This window comes from Nanorana parkeri, unplaced genomic scaffold (genome assembly GCF_000935625.1).
Source record: "Nanorana parkeri isolate BGI_ZX_2015 unplaced genomic scaffold, ASM93562v1 scaffold166, whole genome shotgun sequence".
Classification (NCBI taxonomy): Eukaryota; Metazoa; Chordata; class Amphibia; order Anura; family Dicroglossidae; genus Nanorana; species Nanorana parkeri.
This window is the reverse complement of record NW_017306434.1, coordinates 1853114-1874482: the sequence shown is the minus strand read 5'-3', so window position 1 is coordinate 1874482 and position 21369 is coordinate 1853114. Positions and strand designations below refer to the sequence as shown.

The following is a 21369-nucleotide window of genomic DNA, read 5'->3' as shown; positions in this document are numbered from 1 at the left end:
TGTTGTAAAATATAAAAGACGGGGTCACATCGATTGAATAGACACCAAACACGTCAAGCCTTAAATTTGCGCACACCTGTGAAATCGCTAAAAAAAAAACTACCATACCCAAAATTGGCTACGCTTCGAAAGCTTTAAAGGAGAACTCCGAGGTGAGTGAAAATCACTCAGCCTCATAGTTCGAGCCGACCTGTGACAATGAAAGTGTCACACGTCGGCTGAATAGATCGGGAAGTGAGAAAACACATACCGTCGCTCGCTCACTTCTCGATCATCTCCCTCCAGAGAGTGGTGACTGTCAGTCATGGCTCCCCGCAGGGATTCCCCCCTCCCCGCTCCTCCAGCGCTGACTGGAGGAACGGACAGGGGAGGGGGCGGGCACAGCTGGCTCTGCCTCTAGATAGGCAGAGCCAGCTGTCCCTCACGCAGCTGGGTGGATCTAGACAGTAATGTCGGGATCCATCCCGGCTGCGTCGGTCTCAGTATACCGCGAGCTGTAGCTCGCGATGTACTAAGCTTTGGGTCACTGGAAGACGCTAGTATATGTCCTCCCGTGACCCCATAGTTCTGTTTTAACCATGGATTGGTTTAATGTTAACAGTGATTGATGGCCCTAGAATTATAGTTCACGCTTTGACGTATACTGGGATATGTAACATGCGGCGTAATGGGCGGAATTGTCATTTTCGCACGTATGCTCACCCGACTCATGTATGCACACGTGTATGTGGGGCTGGGGACTTAAAAAAATGTTTTCTGTTATTTTTTCATTCTTATTTATGTGTGATTTAAAGGGTTATTAAACCCTCACATGTTTTTGCATATATATATGGCTAGCAAGCAGTAGATATATGCAAAAAACATTTTAAAAAACCTTTTAAACTTACCTTGTGTCTTCGCCGCGCGCTCCCATCCTAACATCTGAAGAGTCTCGGGCGGCTGCAAAGGATCTTGGGCCGGGCGCATGCGCACTTCAAATATTCAAATGACGAGGAGAGACACAAGGTAAGTCTATGGAGCAGCGTGCACCCGCACAGACTCCGTGGGACATGAGAGAAGAGGAGGACAGAGGAATCAGCGCTGGATCGGACATCCGCACCAGAGCTGAAGGGACATCTGAAAAGGACAGTAAAGAAGAAGACGAACGGATTAAGAAACATCATTTAAGGTAAGTCCCTACAGCAGGATTGGGAAGGGTGAAAACAAGTTTGACTTTAATTTCACTTGAAACAATTTTTTTTGCAACTTTCATTTTTTTCCCCCCACTTAACTTTATTGTTATCACATAGGGGGCAAAGAATCCCCCCTATGTGATAGCAAAGAGGATGTAACAGGTCCTCTTTATGGAGACATCAGGGGTCTTTAAGACCCCTAATGTCACCTAGGGACCCCCAAAGAAGCTGATGAAGCAGAGATCTGGAGAGTGACAGCAGAGTGCGGAAGTGATGTAATATACATCACTTCCTGCACCCTGACAGCAGAGAGGGGAACCGGAGGGAGAATGTGTGCTCATCTCCCTCTTATACCCTGATCTGGTCATCCAGACCAGATCTGGTCCGCACAAGGTTTGGTCCAAAACAACTCCCTTCACTGTGGTTGACAATGGTCACCACGATGGACAGAGGGGGCAAATGTCACCAACCGGCACACAGACTGATATAAAAACTTGAAACAAAAAACGGAGGCGCCATCAGACAAAGAAGAGTCCCAAAGAATTACAGGTGAAACTCGAATAATTAGAATATCGTGCAAAGTTCATTTATTTCACTAATGCAACTTAAAAGGTGAAACTAATATATGAGATAGACTCATTACATGCAAAGCAAGATAATTCAAGCCGTGATTTGTCATAATTGTGATGATTATGGCTTACAGCTCATGAAAACCCCAAGAACCCCAAATCCACAACCTCAAAAAAGTAGATTATTACATGCAATCAATAAAACAAGGATTGTACATAGAACAATATCGGACCTCTGAAAAGTACAAGCATGCATATGTACTCAGTACTTGGTTTGGGCCCCTTTTGCCGCACTTACTGCAATTACTTTTGCACGATATTCTAATTATTCGAGTTTCACCTGTATATCGGTAGAGATAAAAGCATCGAAGTGCCAATGTGTTTTGGGGTCAACCACAAACCCACTTCATCAGAGAGTGTCATGAGAACAAGACGTGAGGGCACATCTACCAAAGGGGACACATTTTCTGATGACAACTTTCTACGGCGCGGTTCCCTTTACTGCTGGGAGATTTCCTCTCACTTCCTGTTGTGTTTCCAAGACAGGAAGTAAAGGGCAGTCCCCCCCAGCAGGACACACACTAAAAAGCATAACCCACTAAGGGTTTGAACCCTTCCCTACTCTATCCAAAACTGATTTTTTTTATACCATACATAGACTTCAATGTAAACATCCGCAGATCTATACTTTCTCTTACGTAACTTCGTTCCTGTCACATAGTCTGGCAGACTGAGTCAGAGGGAGAGACGGGAATGTAATGAATGACCGTAATCACAATGATTCAAATCAGCTTAGTTCTACTATCTAGCGGGATTTATGTTTAGTGTCAGGGCTGGGCTGAAAGTCACGTCCGTCCTGCCGGATACCGGCAGAATCAACAAGACAGGTGTGCCGGTAGAGCACTGAACCCACAAGAGGAAGGATTTGTCAATTGGGGGACCCCAGAACAGTCTACGAAGTATGGAGAGAATAAGAGCGCCATATATAAAGTGTCCAGCATATTATTATTTCCCACAACAGGAAGTCACAAGAAAAATCCAACTCGTTTTTTCAACTTTATTTCACCTTATCATTAAAGAAGAAAAATTTTAAAAAGCCAACGCGTTTTGGGAGGATCAATACTCCCCCTTCATCAGGGCTGGGAAACAAGATAAATGAAAGAAGAAATCCGGGCAAATAAAAGCTTAACCCTTGCAGTGGTGCTACCCCTCGCATTGCAAGGGTTAAGTGCTCGTTTTCATACTGTGTATAGGACTTGAGGATGCCGAGGGACATGCCATCGCTGGAGAGGAGACGGATACAGACTGCGGGGACCAGCCTAGGAGCCAGCTGGGATCATTGTTCGGGTGAGAATAGCTTTGTTATTTTAGCTCCCTAGACAAACGAGCATGTAACCTTGCAGTGCGGGGGGGAGCACCACTGCAAGGGTTAAGATTTCATTTGCCTGGAGTTCTTCTTTAATTTATCTTGTTTTCCAGCCCGGATGAAAGGGGAGTATTCATTCCCCAAAACGCGTTGGATTTTTTTGTGTGTGTGGCTTGCTATGAGTCTCTCCACATCAGTGCATTGCGTTAGAGGGCAATACGTTCACTTGTTTAAAAATACTGCTTTATCTTTTGTATATTTTGGTAAAAGTGTGTGTCACATTACAGTTAATGGCAAGGCATGGAACACATATAAAAAATGCGTCACGTGTCCATATTTCCCAATTTGTTATACCTCGATGAGACCAGATGTGAGGATAGACCAGCAATCATTTACACGTGATCAGTGCACATCACGTACATGATACATGTGATAATTTTACATATTTTACATGATACATGTGATCATTGAACATCATTCACATGATACATGTGATCATTTTACATATTTTACATGATACATGTGATCATTGAACATCATTCACATGATATGTGTCATCATGTTACATCATTTGCATAATACATGGGATCATTGAACATTATGTACATGTCTCCTGTGATCATTGAACATCATGTACATGTTTCCTGTGATCATTGTTCATAATTTACATGATACGTGTCATCATGTTACATCATTTACATGATACATGTGATCATTGAACATCATTTACATGACACATGTGATCATTGAACATTATGTACATGTTTCCTGTGATCATTGTTCATAATTTACATGATACTTGTCATCATGTTACATCAATTACATGATACATGTGATCATTGAACATCATTTACGTGATACATTACATGTGATCATTGAACATCATTTACATGATACATGTGATCATTTTATATCATTTACATGATACATGTGATCATTTTACATCATCTACATGATATGTGGGATCATTTTACGTGATACATGTGTTCATTAAAGATTATTTACATGTTTCTTGTGATCATTAAACATAATTTACATGATACACGGGGTCATTGTTCATCATTTACATGATACACGGGGTTATTGTTCATCATTTACATGATACATGTGATCCATTTTTAATGATCCTTTGTTCAAAAATGATTGTTCCACACACTCAAAAATGGTCACATTTGATTGGGTTTCCCCCAGGAATTGTCCCTTCTGATGGACACAATTGTTCCGTGTGCCCAGTTTTGGGGAATTAGATTGCAGTTGAGTATCTCTTGGTGCCAGGTACACTTCAGTATGACAATTAAAGTGGCAGTTGGGGGACTTTACGTAATGATGTTAATGAACGTCGTCCTCTGATCTCCGGGCCCAATCTTCTCAACAAACAAGCGGGTGTTGCCGCCATACATCTCCCTCCATTGTCCCAGCCTGACAATAAACAAAAAAGCTTTTCACCTAATTGTTTAACTGTTCCCCTGATTACCTTCCTCTTATCTGATCTACATACACGCCAGCACCACCATCATGCAAAGTGCGGGATCCTCCGGAATCGTTAGACTGAATCTCCAGGCAAAACTTTTTCTTCCTTAGCTATAAACTGGCCATCCACCAATAGAATTTCAACAATTTTTGTTTCTGGAATGTTCGTTCGATCGGTTGATGGTCAGTGGGGGTCAAATCGATGTTTGTTTTTCACGAAAATGAAAGGAGCAGAATGGGATATTTCACACGTTTTTTTTTCTATCTGAACAAATAAAATTCTAGCCATGAAAGGAAAACAATTGTCATACCGTAATGTGCATGGGCAGGGCTGTCCCTATGACGAGGCAGCTATAGGTGGTTGCCTCAGGTGGCATCTCTTAGGGTCATGTGGGAGGGAGGTGGCAGGTGTGCCCATGGCCCCCTTTCCAGCCAGAGTGTCACAGTTTGCGAAGAGCTTAGCTACCTGTGACGTTCTGGCCAGCTTCTCGCCCAGCCCCTGGCAACCAGTGACATCGGCGGGTTGGGCAGACAGAAGTAACGTGCACCACCAGCACAAGCCCCAACTGGTAACATGCACCACCAACCCCAACTGGTAACATGAACAACCACCCCCAGCCCCAGCCCCAACTGGTAACATGCACCACCAGCCCAGGGCAAATAGAGAGGGTGAATCTCCCCAACAGGGAAACAGACAGCAATAAAAACCTGACAGACATTCTAACCCCTCTCTACTCTGTAAAAAATCTATAAAAAAGATCTGGCTTCAGTTCTACTTTAACTTATATGTGACTTGGCCCGCAAGGTATGTTTAGAGTGACCCTGTCACTAAATAATTTGAAGAAAAAAAAAAATCCCATAAAGGAAGAGAGGTCACACTTACTTGGTCCGTGCAGAAACATTGATCTGTTGCATTGCAAAGCTGCTCCAAAAATCTTCACGTCTGGTGGAGCATTACAGAACACAGTATTGATGGCGTGAGGAACCACAAGGCCTGCCAGGGGGACACAGACATTGAACACATTTTTGAAGCCTGACAGAGTTCATAGAACCTTGCAATGCAGCAGAGCAACAGTTGTCACCAGGACAGGTGTCCCCCCATTGGGAGACTGGCCCTGACCTTCTGTTTTGGTGACAGCTGTAACATTTTGGGATTTCCCATTCATTTCTTTCCCAATGACAATGGTCATCAGAACCGGTAGAGAAGGAAGATCCAGAAGGGGGGTTCTGACCCTTACCCCCAGATGTGTACAACACTATACATTGTAGGCAGCATTTTTGAGCCTAAGGCTCTATGTGCTCACGTTTTCATGCATTTTTTGGCATGCTCATTCGCACAGGACCCTCAATGCACATCCAAGGGGCAAAAAAAATAACCTGTCCCCAGCACATTTCACCTGGTCCTATTCACACGCGTGTCCATGCATTCTTTGCCAGGCTGATGCACTCATTCACAAAGGGCCTTCAATGTGTGTCCATGGGTCAAAAAACACCACATGACACATGCTTGCTGGCACACTATGGGGGTGCGTGTGGTCATTACTTGGTGTAAGCACATTGCAATGCTATTGAACAAAAATCAATGCAATCTGTTGCACCGATAATGCATGCCTAAGTATGAACGGGTCTTTAGTCTACATTTTTGGTAAATCTTTGGTCCCTTTTGTGCTTTTATATGCACTTTTTTTTAATTTATTTTTTTACATGTTTTCAAGCTTGAGTGTTCTTGTTTTATCCAACGGAAGGCACGTTACTAGAAGGAGCAGGCGCTTGTTTTACGTGCCTTGTCCTGTTGCCACCCTCCAGAAGGAAGAAGATGATTTGCAGATCTACAGCCAAGTGATACCCAAATAAGATACGTTTTTGTTAATAGGGTACTTGAATGCAGGCCTGGGGGGACATGTGCCCTGGGTGCCACTTTAGAAGGGGCACCACTGGGTGTGTGGATGGGGAACTTCTCCCTTGGGGGTGAGCAACTCTGAGCCTTTGCCCTGAGTGACAGAATATCTAGGTTCCCCACTGGTCCCATGGGCGATTACTGGGGCCCAAAATGCTTGATCATGCGTACACAATGAAGCCCTAGTTCTGATCATCCCATTACTCTCAGATCTTCATTTTCTCAGCCCCAAGACACATTGGGTGGCGGTTGGTCCCTGTGGGGTTTCTGGCCCCTGTGGATATGTGCTCCTAGGGCAAGTGGAATGCCCCTTTAAGCTTTCTGTACACATTAAATGCAAACTAAAAGACATAACAGTTGAAGGTGAACTATTCAATGAAACTGTCAATTTAATTAACACCTTTCCTGGCCTGGCTCCTCCTGGCTCTCCCCCTTCCCCAGGGGCCACACTGCCCGGGTACACAGCGCAATTCGTCCCTCCGCGATCTCCTTCTGCGAAATGACAGCTGTTGCAGTCCCCAGGATGTCCATGTATGGAGTGTGACGTCACCCCGGGGATTCCCACCCCTTTGCTGTGACTCATAAGCTGTACTGGGAAGTCCGGGCTCACCACGCTGAAAGTTAGACACAAAGAACACGCGGGCGGCGGAGGACATCCAGGCGGGTAAGCGGCGCATCCGTCCCTTCTACCATCAGCTCCGGGGGGGGGATAGAAAGTTTTTATTAACCCATATCGATCAATTGTAACCCCTTAGGTTGTATCAGCGGTTCCCTAAAAAGACCGATGACCCATTTTTACTGTTTGTTGAAGAACTTAAGTTGGGTGACGCCACCCCCAAATAAAGTTTAGGGCTGCTTTAGTTGTGGCAAGACTACGACTCCCAGCATCTCCATTCATGCTGAGATTTTCTGTGCCCTTGAACGATGAGGTGGTCTCTTTATTGATGTGGTGGTCATCCTCTTCAATAGTCATCAACAGCACTGTGATGTAGAGTTTAGGAGATGGGGAACATGTGGTCCTGCTGGCTAGCGACCAGGTCCAAAAGTTTTTTCTTTGCCCTTGGATGGTGGTGTGGTCTCTTTATTAATGTGGTGGTCATCATTTTTAATAGTCATCAACAGCATGGCATTGTAGAGTTTAGGAGATGGGGAACATGTGGTCCAGCTTCCTGAAGATAGGGGCCAGAAGTTTTCAGGACCGGTCCATCAATGACCCTTTAGTTGTAGGACTACAGTTCTCAGCATCTCCACTCTTGCTTAGATTGCCCTTGAGCTTTGAGGTAGTCTCTTTATTGATGTGGTGGTCATCCTTTTTAACAGTCAACAACAGCATGGCATTGTAGAGTTTAGGAGATGGGGAACATGTGGTCCAGCTGCCTGGAGACAGAGGCCAGACGTTTTCAGGACAAGCACATCTGTGACTCTAGTTGTGTTAGGAGTACAGTTCTCAGCATCTCCATTCTTGCTGAGATTGCCCTTGAACGGTGAGGTGGCCTATTGATGTGGTGGTCATCCTCTTTAATAGTCAACAACAACATGGCAATGAAGAGTTTAGGAGATGGGGAACATGTGGTCCAGCTGCCTGGAGACAGAGGCCAGACGTTTTCAGGACAAGCACATCTGTGACTCTAGTTGTGTTAGGAGTACAGTTCTCAGCATCTCCATTCTTGCTGAGATTGCCCTTGAACGGTGAGGTGGCCTATTGATGTGGTGGTCATCCTCTTTAATAGTCAACAACAACATGGCAATGAAGAGTTTAGGAGATGGGGAACATGTGGTCCAGCTGGCTGGAGACAAGGGGCAGATTTTTTCAGGACAAGCCCATCTGACTTTTTAGTTGTGGCAGGACAACTACTCTCAGCATATTCATTCTTGCTGAGATTGCCCTTTGAACAGTGAGGTGGCCTATTGATGTGGTGGTCATCCTTATTAAGAGTCATCAACAGCATGTCAGTGTATAGTTTAGGAGATGGGAAACATGTGGTCCAGCTGGCTAAAGACAAGGGCCACATGTTTTCCAGACAAGCCCATCTGTGACTCTTTAGGTGTGGCAGGACTACAACTCTCAGCATCTCCATTCTTGCTGATATTGCCCTTGAACGGTGAGGTGGCCTATTGATGTGGTGGTCATCCTTTTTAAGAGTCATCAACAGCACTGTGGTGTAGAATTTAGGAGATGGGGAACATGCTTTAGAGACAAGGGCCAGAGGTTTTCAGGACAAGCCCATCTTTGTCATCACAAGAACAACCAAACAGATCAAGATGGCCAACCACCAACATTTTAGATCATATTACCCTCTGGTAGAAGTGGTTGGTGGTAGGTTATCTTAATCCATTAGGTATTTATATGGAAAGATAGTTCAAATTGCCTGAAAATTGGTGTGTGTGTGTGTATATCATAAAACTGGATGGTGCACAATAAGGCTCCTACCAAACAAAACATGACCTTGAACATTACTTTGATCTTGTACCACAAGGACATTTATTGTAAAGTACACAAAACTTGGCTTGACGTCCATGGCTAAAAATGATTTAGGGTGAATCCACAAGGCCATGTCCTGACATGTGACTTTGCATCCATCATCTGGCACAAAAAGAAATGTTGACCTTAAGAAACCCAAGGTAGAAGCAATTGTTATATGGATTCTTGGTCTCACCTGGATACCGAAATTTACCTCATTACTGGAGTAGGTCAACATATGGCGTGCGTGTAGTAGGAAGTTAATTCGGTTTTCTTTGGAATGAGCGGATTAATGATTTAATAGTTGCAGAATTTTGCAATCATAAGTGATATTTTTGGTATAGATGGAGCCTGGTGAACGGAGTTTATCCCATGGCTTCTAATATATACTCGATCCTCCAACAGTGAGATCTCCCTGCCATAATTCCTAAATCTGTTCTTGTCCACCTGGGAATTTTGGGTCTTCCCACCCACCTTGTGTTTTCCAGCTCCTCCTGTTACATTCTCCATGATATAAAAAATAATAATCCAGCAGGGATGATGGGAACTCCTCATAATGGGCACCACAGGTGTGCAGACCCGGGAACTTTGTACAGTGATAGAAGAGACTCTCAGGTAGTTCATCCACCAAACACTTTCACATCTATTTTGGGTGGACTGACCATTTAATCTGTAATTCTTCAATATAGAATAGTCATTACACAGGGCCCGGCTTCCTGATTGGTCGGGAAGCTGTCTCCACACTTCCTCGTCACTAGGTGACCAGGAAGCATGGGGCCGGTATCTGGTATCGGGATAGGCATCGGGAGCATTTGGGCCAGTATGAGTACTCATCCAAATATTCGGTATCGGCACCGATACTAGTATCGATATCGGTGCATCCCTAGCTAGCACTGTTGGCTTCCTCCTGGGTTTGAAGAGCATGGGTTCATTCGAAACTCGAGCTCATCCCTACTCAGGATTGTCCCATGGTTAGCAGGGGTAGTTGTAGTCCCTCCTCAACTAGAGGTCCTAAGACTGTCTAAAGGTGGCAATACACTGTGTGAATTCACACAGTGGGTGGTGCTGTTGGCACCCTTTCGGCCGGCATCCCTCGATCAGCTGATGGAAGGAGCCTGGCAGAACATTTTTGAACGATCAGAACCGGAAGCCAATGAGCTGCCCACTCGGGTTGGGTATTCTGACAGGTGCCGGGAGCCGCTGTATGTAAACAACGGGGATTCCTCGATGGACACACTGTTAGTGTTGATGGAGGAATGGAGTATATTTTTTTCCTTCAGCCCGCGTGTTGAGCGAAAAAAAAAATAGATCAATGTATGGCCAGCCTGAAATGCTCTGAACTTGTATTGCGGCTTCCATACACCTTTTCAGTACTTTGGCCAGCTAACTGAGAAATGGTGAAGATTTAGGGAATTTTGAAGGCTCCTGAAAAGTAATTCTGGGAAATTCCAGGCAAGCCATTGAATAGCTGTTGTGTTTCAGTGGAAGGTAAACACGCGAAGTTCAGTTCACTTCAGGGAAACTGTTGTGCAGATGATTTTCCTGGTATTACCCTCCCAAGACAATTTGCATAACCTGCTCAGCTGATCTTTAAATGTTTTTCTTCCTTCACGTTGTAAATACTTTGAGTGAAAGTTATGCAGGTCAGTGAGACTTTGTAAATAAAATGTTTTGCTGCTCAAACTCATAAATCCTTAACGTTACCCTGTAGAACCTTTCACCCGACCCTATTTGCTCCTTTAAAGCCGAAAAAATGGACTCTAACCAAAACGTTTTTTTTCCTCGTTTGAGTATTAAAGGGTCATGATGTTTGTCATTTTATGTATTGCTGCCTGTGTACCCATTGGTGAGATCTGTTTGTCCTGGGGCCATAGTCACCGGTGGAGAAAAAGAAAAGGGATCTAACACTTTTGGTTGGGAAATTTTTTGATTTGGGTCCCTTGTTCGGGTCTCAAGTGTCAGAGGTAGAATTGACCATCGTTTTGGGGAGATCTCAACTCGCTGTAGTGTTCTTGGGACCTGAAGTGCAGGGACATCTCCCCAATGGATGCAAATACAATAAAGTCACTTGCACTCCGTTTGTAGATAGCAGTCAATCTCCTTTATTGACTGAACATAATGTCACATAACAAAGCGACGTTTTAGGACTGGGCAGTCCCTTTTTAAGGCAAACAAAAGTACCCGAAACGTCGCTTTGTTATGTGACATTATGTTCAGTCAATAAAGGAGATTGACTGCTATCTACAAACAGAGTGCGAGTGACTTCATGGTATTTGCATTCGATGTGCGGAGGCATCCGCGGTCACTTTCGGCACCCCCCCAGTTTTTCGTTTGGGCTCTATCCGGTCAGGAGTGCGATGGGATCTACTACATTCTGATATCTCCCCAATGGAGACACAGTGGAATGGAACTTGGAACAATGGAACTTTTTAGGAGCTCCATAGACAACAACTAAAAACCTCAAAAGTTAGGCACCAGCTGTAATTTTTAGGGAGTGCTGGCTACCTGGTTCCTGGGAATTTTCCAGCTCTGAGATAATGTATATTGTCTATATCAGGGGTAGACAAATTAATCAGGAGCCTGTTTGCCCAATCCAGTAGTCAGCATGATTTTTTTTAGGAGTCCGTTCCATTAAAATTAAGTAAAGTAAACCTCAAAAGTTAGATGCCAGCTGTGATTTTAATGCAACATTAGCTACCTTGCTCCTGTGATTTAACCAGCCCAGGTATATATATATATATATATTCCTCGGAAGCCCCTTCCGTCTCCTCACGGCCACACCTCCGTTGCGCCAGGGTGACTGCTGGGTAATGCAGTCCACTGGCCGGCGGCAGCTCTCCTGCTCCTCAGTTCGCCGCGGGCGGCGTGAGAGAGTTAAAATGAATGTAAAGCTCCCGGCCGGCCGTTTAATTACAACAGCCGGTCGGGAAGCTACTCGTCCAGCACTGGCGTCCACTCGTCACAGACGAGTGGACGAGTGCATTTTTCGAGCCCTGTATATATATATATAGGAGGTTAGAACCGGGGAAGCTATGAGTTGTATTTAAACATCTTGAAGGCAAACTTGAACGAGTTCTCGGTGGGCAAAATTACTGGCTAGCTTTGGATATTTTTTGTAGTGGTGAGAATTCCCTATAGTAGTTTATTAGGAATTCCATAAAACCACAACGTGTCGCCCTCACCAAACTGGTTGCTCCAGTGTCCCTTAATGGACTGCAAGTAAAGGATTTTAGGGTGACTATAATAATACTAATTTATTTTCTCGTCCATTTAGCGACACAGTTGGGTTATACTGCCAGACACATAAGGGTTTAGACACTAGCAAGAAAGGACTGCACCTGAATTTCTGTGTCCTTTAATGGACTCTTACAGGGTTATTCACAAAAGGGTGAAGAGTTTGGAGAAGGCAGGGGAAGTGATTAATCTAGGCCAAAGTAGCTGATTTGGAAGAATTCTCCAATTCAGCTCACTTTCCAGTTCGGCTATGTTGTCCTAGATTGTTCACTTCTCCAAACTCTTCACCTTTTTGTGAATAACCCTGTTAGAAAAAGATTTTACAGTGAACACAAAGACACGATTTTCTTTGTTGTCCATTGAGGGACACAGGAATTCAGATACAGTCAGGTTATGTGGCCTCCTACAGGAGGATTGGACACTAGCAAAAACAACTGTACCTGAATTCTTGTGTCCCACAATGGACTAAAAGAAAAGGGTTTTTACTGTGAGTATAAAAATCCTATTTTGGCTTAGATATACTCTCTTTTCTATGATATGCAAGCATTGATTAGCAAGTGTCTTTGTGTCTTCCTGCTCTTTTTTTTGTACAAGGCACAGTACACGCAGTAATTCAGGTGCATCACTTTGTGCACACTCAGCGCAGCCAGTTCTTGTACGCCGACCTTGCCTGACTCTGCACATAGCGTGTTCTGTCCCAGCCAGCTCATCCACAGTAAATGCTTTGTCTGCTGAGCTGATGAAACAGACGGTAAAGGAAAGACTGACACCGAGTCACAGATGGCGAGCTGCAGGCTGAGCTGCTGTTACAAAGTGGTGTCATCATCTGATCCTCCGTCCGTCATCCTCTTACACCTACTGGTGATTTTGCATGCAAGAGGAAGTGGGGTTGGGGAAGGCTATTACTGAAAGACCTTTTGTGCGTTTTCAGGAAGTGGTTTAGTCATTCAATGTTTGACTGGCAATGTGTCGGTGATAACATTCACTGTTTATTGTCCTGGACTTGGCCCTCTAAGTGGCGGCAGCTTAAAGCTGAACTCTAGACAGATGTATACAGTTGTGTGTTTGTAAAAAAATTATTAATTTTGAATTTTTTCATGTGACTTGGTTGTTGGCCTCTGGTAGGGGCAGCAGTAATAGGCAAGATCCAAAACCAAAACCGTGTGGTGCATTCTAACAACACATAGCACCACCCCTGCACAAGGCACACAGCCCATGCTCCTTGAAAATTACACCTGGCGCCTAACTTTTCAGGTTCTCTCTAATTGTTGTCTATGGAGCTCCTAAAACAAATCCAGCTGGCTCCTGAATTCCATATTATGGCCATATAGGAGGGTGCATAACATAGGAGGAATGTGGTAAAGGGCCTCCTAAAACACAGAGAATGGTGTAGCCAGGCAGGTGTGAATGGGCCCTTTGGGTTTACGTCTACTTTAAGTACAGTATTTTAATTTTGAACATAAGTAGCTCTCGTGTTGGGGAACTCATGGCTAGACCTATCGTAGGAGCCAGGTCGCCAATGCTCCTTGAAAATTACACCTGGCGCCTAACTCTTGAGGTTCTCTCTAGTTGTTGTCTATGGAGCTCCTAAAAAAAAATCCAACTGGCTCCTGAATTGGACAGACTGGCTCCTGAATTCCATATTGTGGCCATATAGGAGGGTGCATAACATAGGAGGAATGTGATAAAGGGCCTCCTAAAACATAGAGAATGGTGTAGCCAGGCAGGTGTGAACGGGCCCTTTGGGTTTACATCTACTTTAAGTACAGTATTTCCTTTTTGAACATAAGTAGCTCTCGTGTTGGGGAACTTAGGGCTGGACCTATCGTAGGAGCTAGGTCGCCAATGCTCCTTGAAAATTACACATGGCGTCTAACTTTTGAGGTTCTCTCTAGTTGCTGTCTATGGAACTCCTAAAAAAATCCAGCTGGCTCCTGAATTCCTTATGAACTTTTCCACCACTGACGTAACTGCATTTGTGTTTTGGTTAACTGCATTTGTGTTTTGTAGCTACTATAACTTGCTGTGAAAAATATTTTTACTTTCTCATCTGAGTGGCAATAACATTTATTCTCTTGATTTTCCTGTCTATTTACAGAAAATACATAATGTTTATATACATTGGTTAATGTTGTATGTATGTTTATTTTCAGGAGTGCAATACCAACAGTAGTAAAGAAGATGCATGAGGAGGTTAAGCTCGGGGCGTCTTACATCGTAAGGCTGCTGAATCGTCACCAGAAACTGGACAGTAAGCAGGTGGAAAGGTTTACAGAGACTCTGACCGCCATCCTGTGCAACAAATTCGAAGGACATTGGTACCCAGACAGCCCGCAGAAAGGACAGGCCTACCGGTAAGAGAGTCATTGAGTGAGGAGGACCTTGAAAGGTTTGATGAGCGAACCACTTGGTTGGAACCACTTGGTCCACTTGGTCTACTTGGTTGGAACCACTTGGTCTACTTGGTTGGAACCACTTGGTCTACTTTATGTATGAAAACCAAAACCTTGGTTGCCTATTAGTAGGTCTTTTAGTGCACTTAACAAAGCACTTTAAGCCCCATTCAGGGCAATGTGACAGTGTCTGCTGATAGCAACCCACATAGTAAGGTCACCCATTCACCAATGCTGTCGCATGAGGAGAGTTCATACCCCTGTGTAAGCTACGACTCATAACATACACAGGGTGACTTCTCTAGCGGAACCAAGGGAGCAAAGGGACGTGACCTCATGCTGTTGGGATGGGGGAGTTACGTTAACCTGTCCAGTGCCTTTGCCATAAGGTAAAACACCAACCAACGGCTATGGGTGAATACTTATACAAGCCAGCTGTACAATCCCTTAAAATATTGTCTAGTACAGCAAATGTTGTTTTAGAAAGTTGCCCCATAATCAGTTAGTTTCCCGAGTTCTTGGTGGTGTTGTTCAGGAGTGATGGGAGTGTACTGTCTCACTGTGAAAGAGTACATGGTATTTTCCACCAAATTCCCTTTCACAAGGGACGTTCCTAATTCCTTCCAATGCACTTCCTCCTTTTGGTTTCATGATCACAGTCAATAAAAAACTCTCCCGAAGCGGTCAACAAAATGTCATGTTAAAAGGTCAGTCCACGCACAACTGATATTTCAGATTTTGGTAAATTCTGCAGAGTTAAACCATCTGATCGTTTCTTCTATCTCTCAGGGACTCTATTGGTGAGATCTCTGAGCTCAGTTCCCAGGTTTGCACACCTGCTTTGCTCATTATGAAGAGTTCCCACCATCCCTGTGCTGAGTTCCTGGGTCTGCACACCTGCTATGGCCATAATGAAGGGTTCCCACCATCCATGTGCTGGGTTCCTGGGTCTGCATACCTGCTTTGCCCATTATGAAGAGTTCCCACCATCCCTTTGCTGGGTTCCTGGATCTGCATACCTGCTGTGGCCATAATGAAGAGTTCCTACCATCCCTTTGCTAGGTTCCTGTGTCTGCATACCTGCTGTGCCCATTATGAAGGGTTCCCACCATCCCTTTGCTGGGTTCCTGGGTCTGCATACCTGCTGTGGCCATAATGAAGGGTTCCTACCATCCCTTTGCTGGGTTCCTATGTCTGCATACTTGCTGTGCCCATTATGAAGGGTTCCCACCATCCCTTTGCTGGGTTCCTGGGTCTGCATACCTGCTGTGGCCATTATGTGAAGTTCCTGCCATTTATTTTATATTATGGAGAATGTTACATGAGGAGCTGGAACCCACAATTGTGGGCAACACCCAAAAACTTTTAGGGGGGTCTAGCCTTTGAGAGTACTTCTTATAGGCAACAGACAGAAAAGTTGTTAAGCCCACTCAGAACCCATTCTCAGGAACAGCACTAGTAACATATGGAGGCTACTAATGCTGACCTCCTCCTAAACAATGCTTGTTGTTTGCGCCTTCCTGTCCTGGTGACACCTGTCTCCCTTTCTCTGGTGACACAGCAACAGGAAGTGAAAGGAAGAGTTCTAACTCTTGTCCACCAACTAAATCTTTAAAAACTTTTACCGGAGTTGGGCTTTTTACTTGAATATTAATTAATCTTGTCCAGTGCGTTTTATTGGACCCATCATTTATTTCTGTGCTAATCCCTCACCTTCCTTATTTCAGGTGTATACGGATTGAGAAAAACCTCTTGGTGGATGACTCTGTATTACAGGCCTGTGTCAAGAGTGGCCTGCGCTGCTCGCAGCTGGCTTTGCCCAAAAACATGTCCATCTGGATTGACCCCAAAGAGGTCAGCTGTAGGTAAGTCGTATTGAGTGACAGTAGTCTGCTTTAGTACCATTGAAGTTGGGTAGGTTCAGGAAGGTGACACCACTGTATTTCTCAACTGTAACAGAGGAAGTGGTGGCACCATCTTGGCTGTGCTGTCTGGAAGAGGTGTATGCATCACAGAATTGCAAATCCTTTGGCAGATAGGACAGTTCGCAACTGCGTATTTCATATGTGTATTTAGCCGCTTGCCTGGAGTTCAGATTGGCAATTATAGAGACCACCTAAAACTGGAAGTATTGTAGACCCTTCCACAGCACTGATCCATATAAGTGCCAGGTATATTATGTGTTTGTAAAGCCTGCATGCACAGTTTTCATTGACCCCTTTGTTCTATTTCACCAGGCTTGGAGAGAGCTGTTGTCCCTTTATAGTGAAAGCTCCAGTGCCCGAAGAGTCCAAGAAAGATCAAGGCTCAGACAAATCTGACCTGGAAACCTCAGACTATCACTCCGATGGCTCAGACACCACAGGATCACCCTCCGAGTGCTCCAGCGAGGACGAGGAAAGTGTTGGCGGCAAGGACAAGACCACCCCAAAGATAGACACCCAAAAACCCGTAAGTGGCTATAAGTGCATCTGTCATCAGAGAAACACTGGGGCTGCTATGCCTGACCTCATTTTGGATTTTAAGAGGAAGTTCACACAGTTGGAGTATACGAACTCTATGCAAATTGGGGGTTGCCTTGGCTGGAAACTAGGTTCTCAGTTCTGTTAGGCGGCAGTGCTGCTGAAGCCCTTTATGTCCAAAGCATGTTTTTATGAATCAAAGTTTATTCATTCAACTGCTGGGAATAGTAGGATGTAAAATGTCACGTGTCATAGTTTTCCTGCGGGCCTGGATCTCCCTAATAATTGTTTAAGCTGCGGTTATGAGTCACCAAGTAGACATCCTTCTGTAGTGATTCAGTTCATTGAGTCAGCTGATCTGGGTTTTTGTGGTTCCTATCCACCCTTCCATTATAGAGAAGGAAATACCATTAGAGGTTTCTATTCTAAGTTATGTCCCAAATTTATATATATATATAGATGTATATATGTCCTGCCGCCTTCACCTTCGTAACATCTCCAAAATACGCCCGCTCCTCACCAATGAAACCGCAAAATTACTCATCCACTCACTTGTTATCTCTCGTCTTGACAATTGCAACTCCCTCCTCATTGGCCTTCCACTACACAGGTTATCCTCCCTTGAGTCTATCGTGAATGCAGCTGCCAGACTCATTCACCTAACCAACCGTTCAGTGTCTGCAACCCCCTCTGTCAATCCCTCCACTGGCTTCCACTCGCCCAAAGGATAAAATTCAAAAAACTAACAACCACTTGCAAAGCCATCCACAACTCTGCCCCCGGCTATATCTCAAACCTGGTCTGAAAGTATCACCCTAACCGTCAGCTCCGCTCTTCAAAAGACCTCCTGCTTTCCAGCTCCCTTGTCAACTCCTCCCATGCTCGCCCCCAGGACTTCACTAGAGTCTCTCCCATCCTATGAAACTCTCTACCCCAACCTGTCCGTCTGTCTACCACTCTGACTGCCTTTAGGCGATCCCTTAAGACTCATCTCTTCAGGGAAGCCTATCCCACCTCAACCCTCAACCTATCCACTCAACCATCACGTTCTCAAACAATTCATCCCCACACAGCTACCTCCTCATGTATCACTTGCCCCTCCCTTTTAGATTGTAAGCCCTTACGGGCAGGGCCCTCCTTACCATCTTGTCTTGAATTGTATTGTAATTGTAATGTCTTCCTTATATTGTAAAGCGCTGCACAAACTGTTGGCGCTATATAAATCCTGTATAAGAACAATAATTATTTATATATATATATCTATGATGACTTGGGGTCAGTTTTATCTCTTGAATGGTTTGATGAGTGTTGAGGAACTCGATTGGTCTGCATAGAGCCCCGACCCAATCCTACTGTTCACCTTTGGGATGAGTTGGATAGCCATTTGTGAATCAGGTCCTTTTAACCAACATCAGTACCTGACCTCACAAAGCCTTCCCAGTAGAGTTGAGGGTGTAAAGGGGAAACCAGCTCCATACTGGGTGTTTTTTGTACTTTTTCTGCGCGCAGGGCAATCAGGTGGTGAGGTGGGAGAGAAGGGAAGGGGGGTCACTGCTCTGATGGGGCATGTGTTAAATTCACCAAACATTTTACAAATATTTACCATAATGATATTTTATACAACCATTATACATTCCCATTCGGGTGTAATGCACTGATTGTCTTTGACAGTGTTAAGGCACACACTAACAATTTGTTATCTTTTTTTATATCAGGGTGCCCAGTTCTACTACAACCCGGCTCCGGCGTCCGCAGTCTACTATCACTACCCTAGGAGCAACGTGAGCTTCATTCCAGCCTACCAGCCCATGACGGTCTATTACCTGGTCCCAAAGTACTACACCAACATGCAAACCAGGGGCGGCTATCGCAAATGGAAGTCCAAGAAGTCCCCACATCCTGCCGACAGCTAAAATATAAACTGCAAGGACTGTTGTGATTCGACCGCTGGAAGACCTCTATCGTTTACCGTTTGGAAGTTGTTTTTTGAGCCAATGGAAATCATTCTATGGGTTCCTCCAAAGCTGAACCTGTTTTGAAGGTCCAGATTTGACATTGTTGTACAAAAACTCAGGGAGAAACTACTGAGACAGTTTTTGCTTTTATTAGCACAAAGTCTCCGCTCGGGAGCCTGGCCTATAACGCACTGGAAGGGATTTAAGATGCCGTCCAACATAGCTGAACACCATCAGAGGTGTATTCTAGACGGGGAATGGAACTGTCACCTTTGTTTCCCGCTACTGGTGGTGAGGAAATTGGAGCACTAAGATATATTATCTTAGAAAAGCACAATGTAAGAATCATGTTTTGTTTTTAAACGTGACCTTTAAATATCCTGTACCACCTGTATCTCGTCATTGCTCCCAATCCTCTCCACTTTTGAACAATAACGGATTGGTTGCTGGAAGTCTCTGCTAGAGGCTATGTCTGTGACGTACACCTTTGTTAGCATTCCCTCAGACCTGGGACCTTACTTTGTGGTTTCGGAAAGGCCAGTTCATGACCAAAATTGGTGACCATGGAAGTTTTAAGGCCAGAACAAAGGCCCTTGGTCATAATTTTGGTCAGAAAAGAAAACATACAGCTAATTATCTTGTTTTATAATGTAATTAGTTTGGGGACCAGATTGAAAACTATGCCATTTGCTTTGGTGTGCACCGCTTGCTGTGGACACCTATTTCATAGTCCTGCTTGAAGCCTCCAGAGATGCTGGACATCCTCTTGGTTGGCTAAAGCGTTCTACTTAATACTTTGGCTTGAGCTGCTTGCGTGGACACCTACAATTTCAGACTTGTGCTTGAAGCCTCCAGAGATGCTGGACATCCTCTTGGTTGGCGAAAGCGTTCTACTTAATATCTACGTTGGTTGCTTGTAACCCAGTCCGCAATGACTCATTTTTAATATTCTGCTTGACCACAAGGCACAAGGTTAATTACACCACCGCGCTGACTCAATTTTAAATATGCATCATCATTTTCTGATTACTCCTAATTAGGGGATGCACCTATACCGAGTATTTGGGCGAGTACTCGTACTTGCCCAAATGCTCTGGTATGTATCCTGATACTGGAACTTCCGGTCAGAGGAAGATTTCCTCGGACCAGCAGTGCTGCAAGGGAACATGGACGCGACTTCTCAGCAAATCAGGAAGGCTGGTCGCAGGTAATTACCCAGTTTCCTTATTGGCCTGGATGCCGGCTTATTGCTGATTGGCCGGGAAGCCGGCTTCCCAGTCAATTAGCATGGAGCCGGCTTCCCAGACCAATCAGAAAGCCATGCAGCGAGTAATAACCCGCCTCCCAGCTTCCTGATTGGCAGGGAAGTCGGCTTCCCAGTCAATCATCATGGAGCTGGCCAAACAGCATGGATCGGCTTCTCAGGCAATCAAGAAGGCAGGCAGCGCGTCATTACCCTGATCGTCCGGGAAGCCGGCTCCATGCTACCAGAAGTACCGGTATCAGTATTCGGTACATCCCTACTCCTAAAATTTGCAGCTAAACTTGGCCTTAGACCCAGAGGATATTTATATAATATTAATTTATATATTATAAATAAATATAAAGGTTATACATATAAAGTGTTTAAAATGCCCTTTTCCACAATATTTAATGTAGTTTGACGCCATCTAGTGGTATATATTGATATTGCAGTTATAGCATTATCAATATAGCTAACACTGGAGCTTTAATGGTGGTGATGGTTTATACTCCTTGTCAGGTTTTATTACTGCCTGTGCCCTGATTTGGGAGATTTCCCTTCACTTTTGGTCGGAACAGAAGAAAAAATTAAATCTCGATATAATGGGAAGAAAAGTCTCCTATTGGAATAAATTTGATTCCGGACAACCAACTAGTGGTGCGGCGCTTCCATCTCACGTCCATTCAGTCACACAACAAGCCAAAGAAACTGGAATTCCTTTGGCACGTAGAAGGCGCCTAGAGTCCATACACCTTGTCCAAAGATACCAATAAGATCATCCTAGGGTTCCTGCCCTACCTTTCCATCCCTTCATGCAATGAACACTTCGCAGAGGTTCTAACTCATCCTCAAAGCTAAGAAAGGAGTTGTGCTTTAGTGTAATTATAAGTAGCCATTGGGAGACGGCCGCTCATTCTTTCACTGCCATCCTGGCCAAAGCCCCCAATGTCTTATCTTTGGATAAGCTGCACTTGTACCTTGTGGGTGTCAGGATTTGGCAATGTGTCTATATGCTTACAAAATGGCTACCTATGTAAGTAAAGGCAGCTTAAGGCTGTAATGGATATGCTTGTAGTCCATTGCATGCTTTCTCCAGCCCCCGAACCAAATGTCTGTACCTCCATACGGACTTGGGGTCCATTGCGTG

The 21369-nt window shown here is 44.6% G+C and overlaps 1 protein-coding gene across 1 annotated transcript; it reads left to right on the top strand.

Moving 5' to 3' along the window:
- The first annotated feature begins 7072 nt into the window (after nucleotides 1-7072).
- LOC108785538 (protein BTG3-like) lies at nucleotides 7073-19006 on the top strand. The gene is made up of 5 exons (XM_018554626.1): nucleotides 7073-7138; nucleotides 14323-14523; nucleotides 16290-16427; nucleotides 16800-17013; nucleotides 18740-19006. The coding sequence occupies exons 2-5, from the start codon at nucleotides 14351-14353 to the stop codon at nucleotides 18935-18937; spliced, it is 723 nt and encodes a 240-aa protein (XP_018410128.1). The 5' UTR covers nucleotides 7073-7138; nucleotides 14323-14350; the 3' UTR covers nucleotides 18938-19006.
- Nucleotides 19007-21369: the final 2363 nt, after the last annotated feature.

Bases quoted from the DNA above. Each gene is read 5' to 3' on its own strand.
- LOC108785538 (XM_018554626.1), top strand. From the start codon at position 14,351: ATGCATGAGGAGGTTAAGCTCGGGGCGTCTTACATCGTAAGGCTGCTG. The intron at 14,524-16,289 runs GTAAGAGAGTCA...TCCTTATTTCAG, and splicing joins CAGAAAGGACAGGCCTACCG to GTGTATACGGATTGAGAAAA. The intron at 17,014-18,739 runs GTAAGTGGCTAT...TTTTTATATCAG, and splicing joins AGATAGACACCCAAAAACCC to GGTGCCCAGTTCTACTACAA.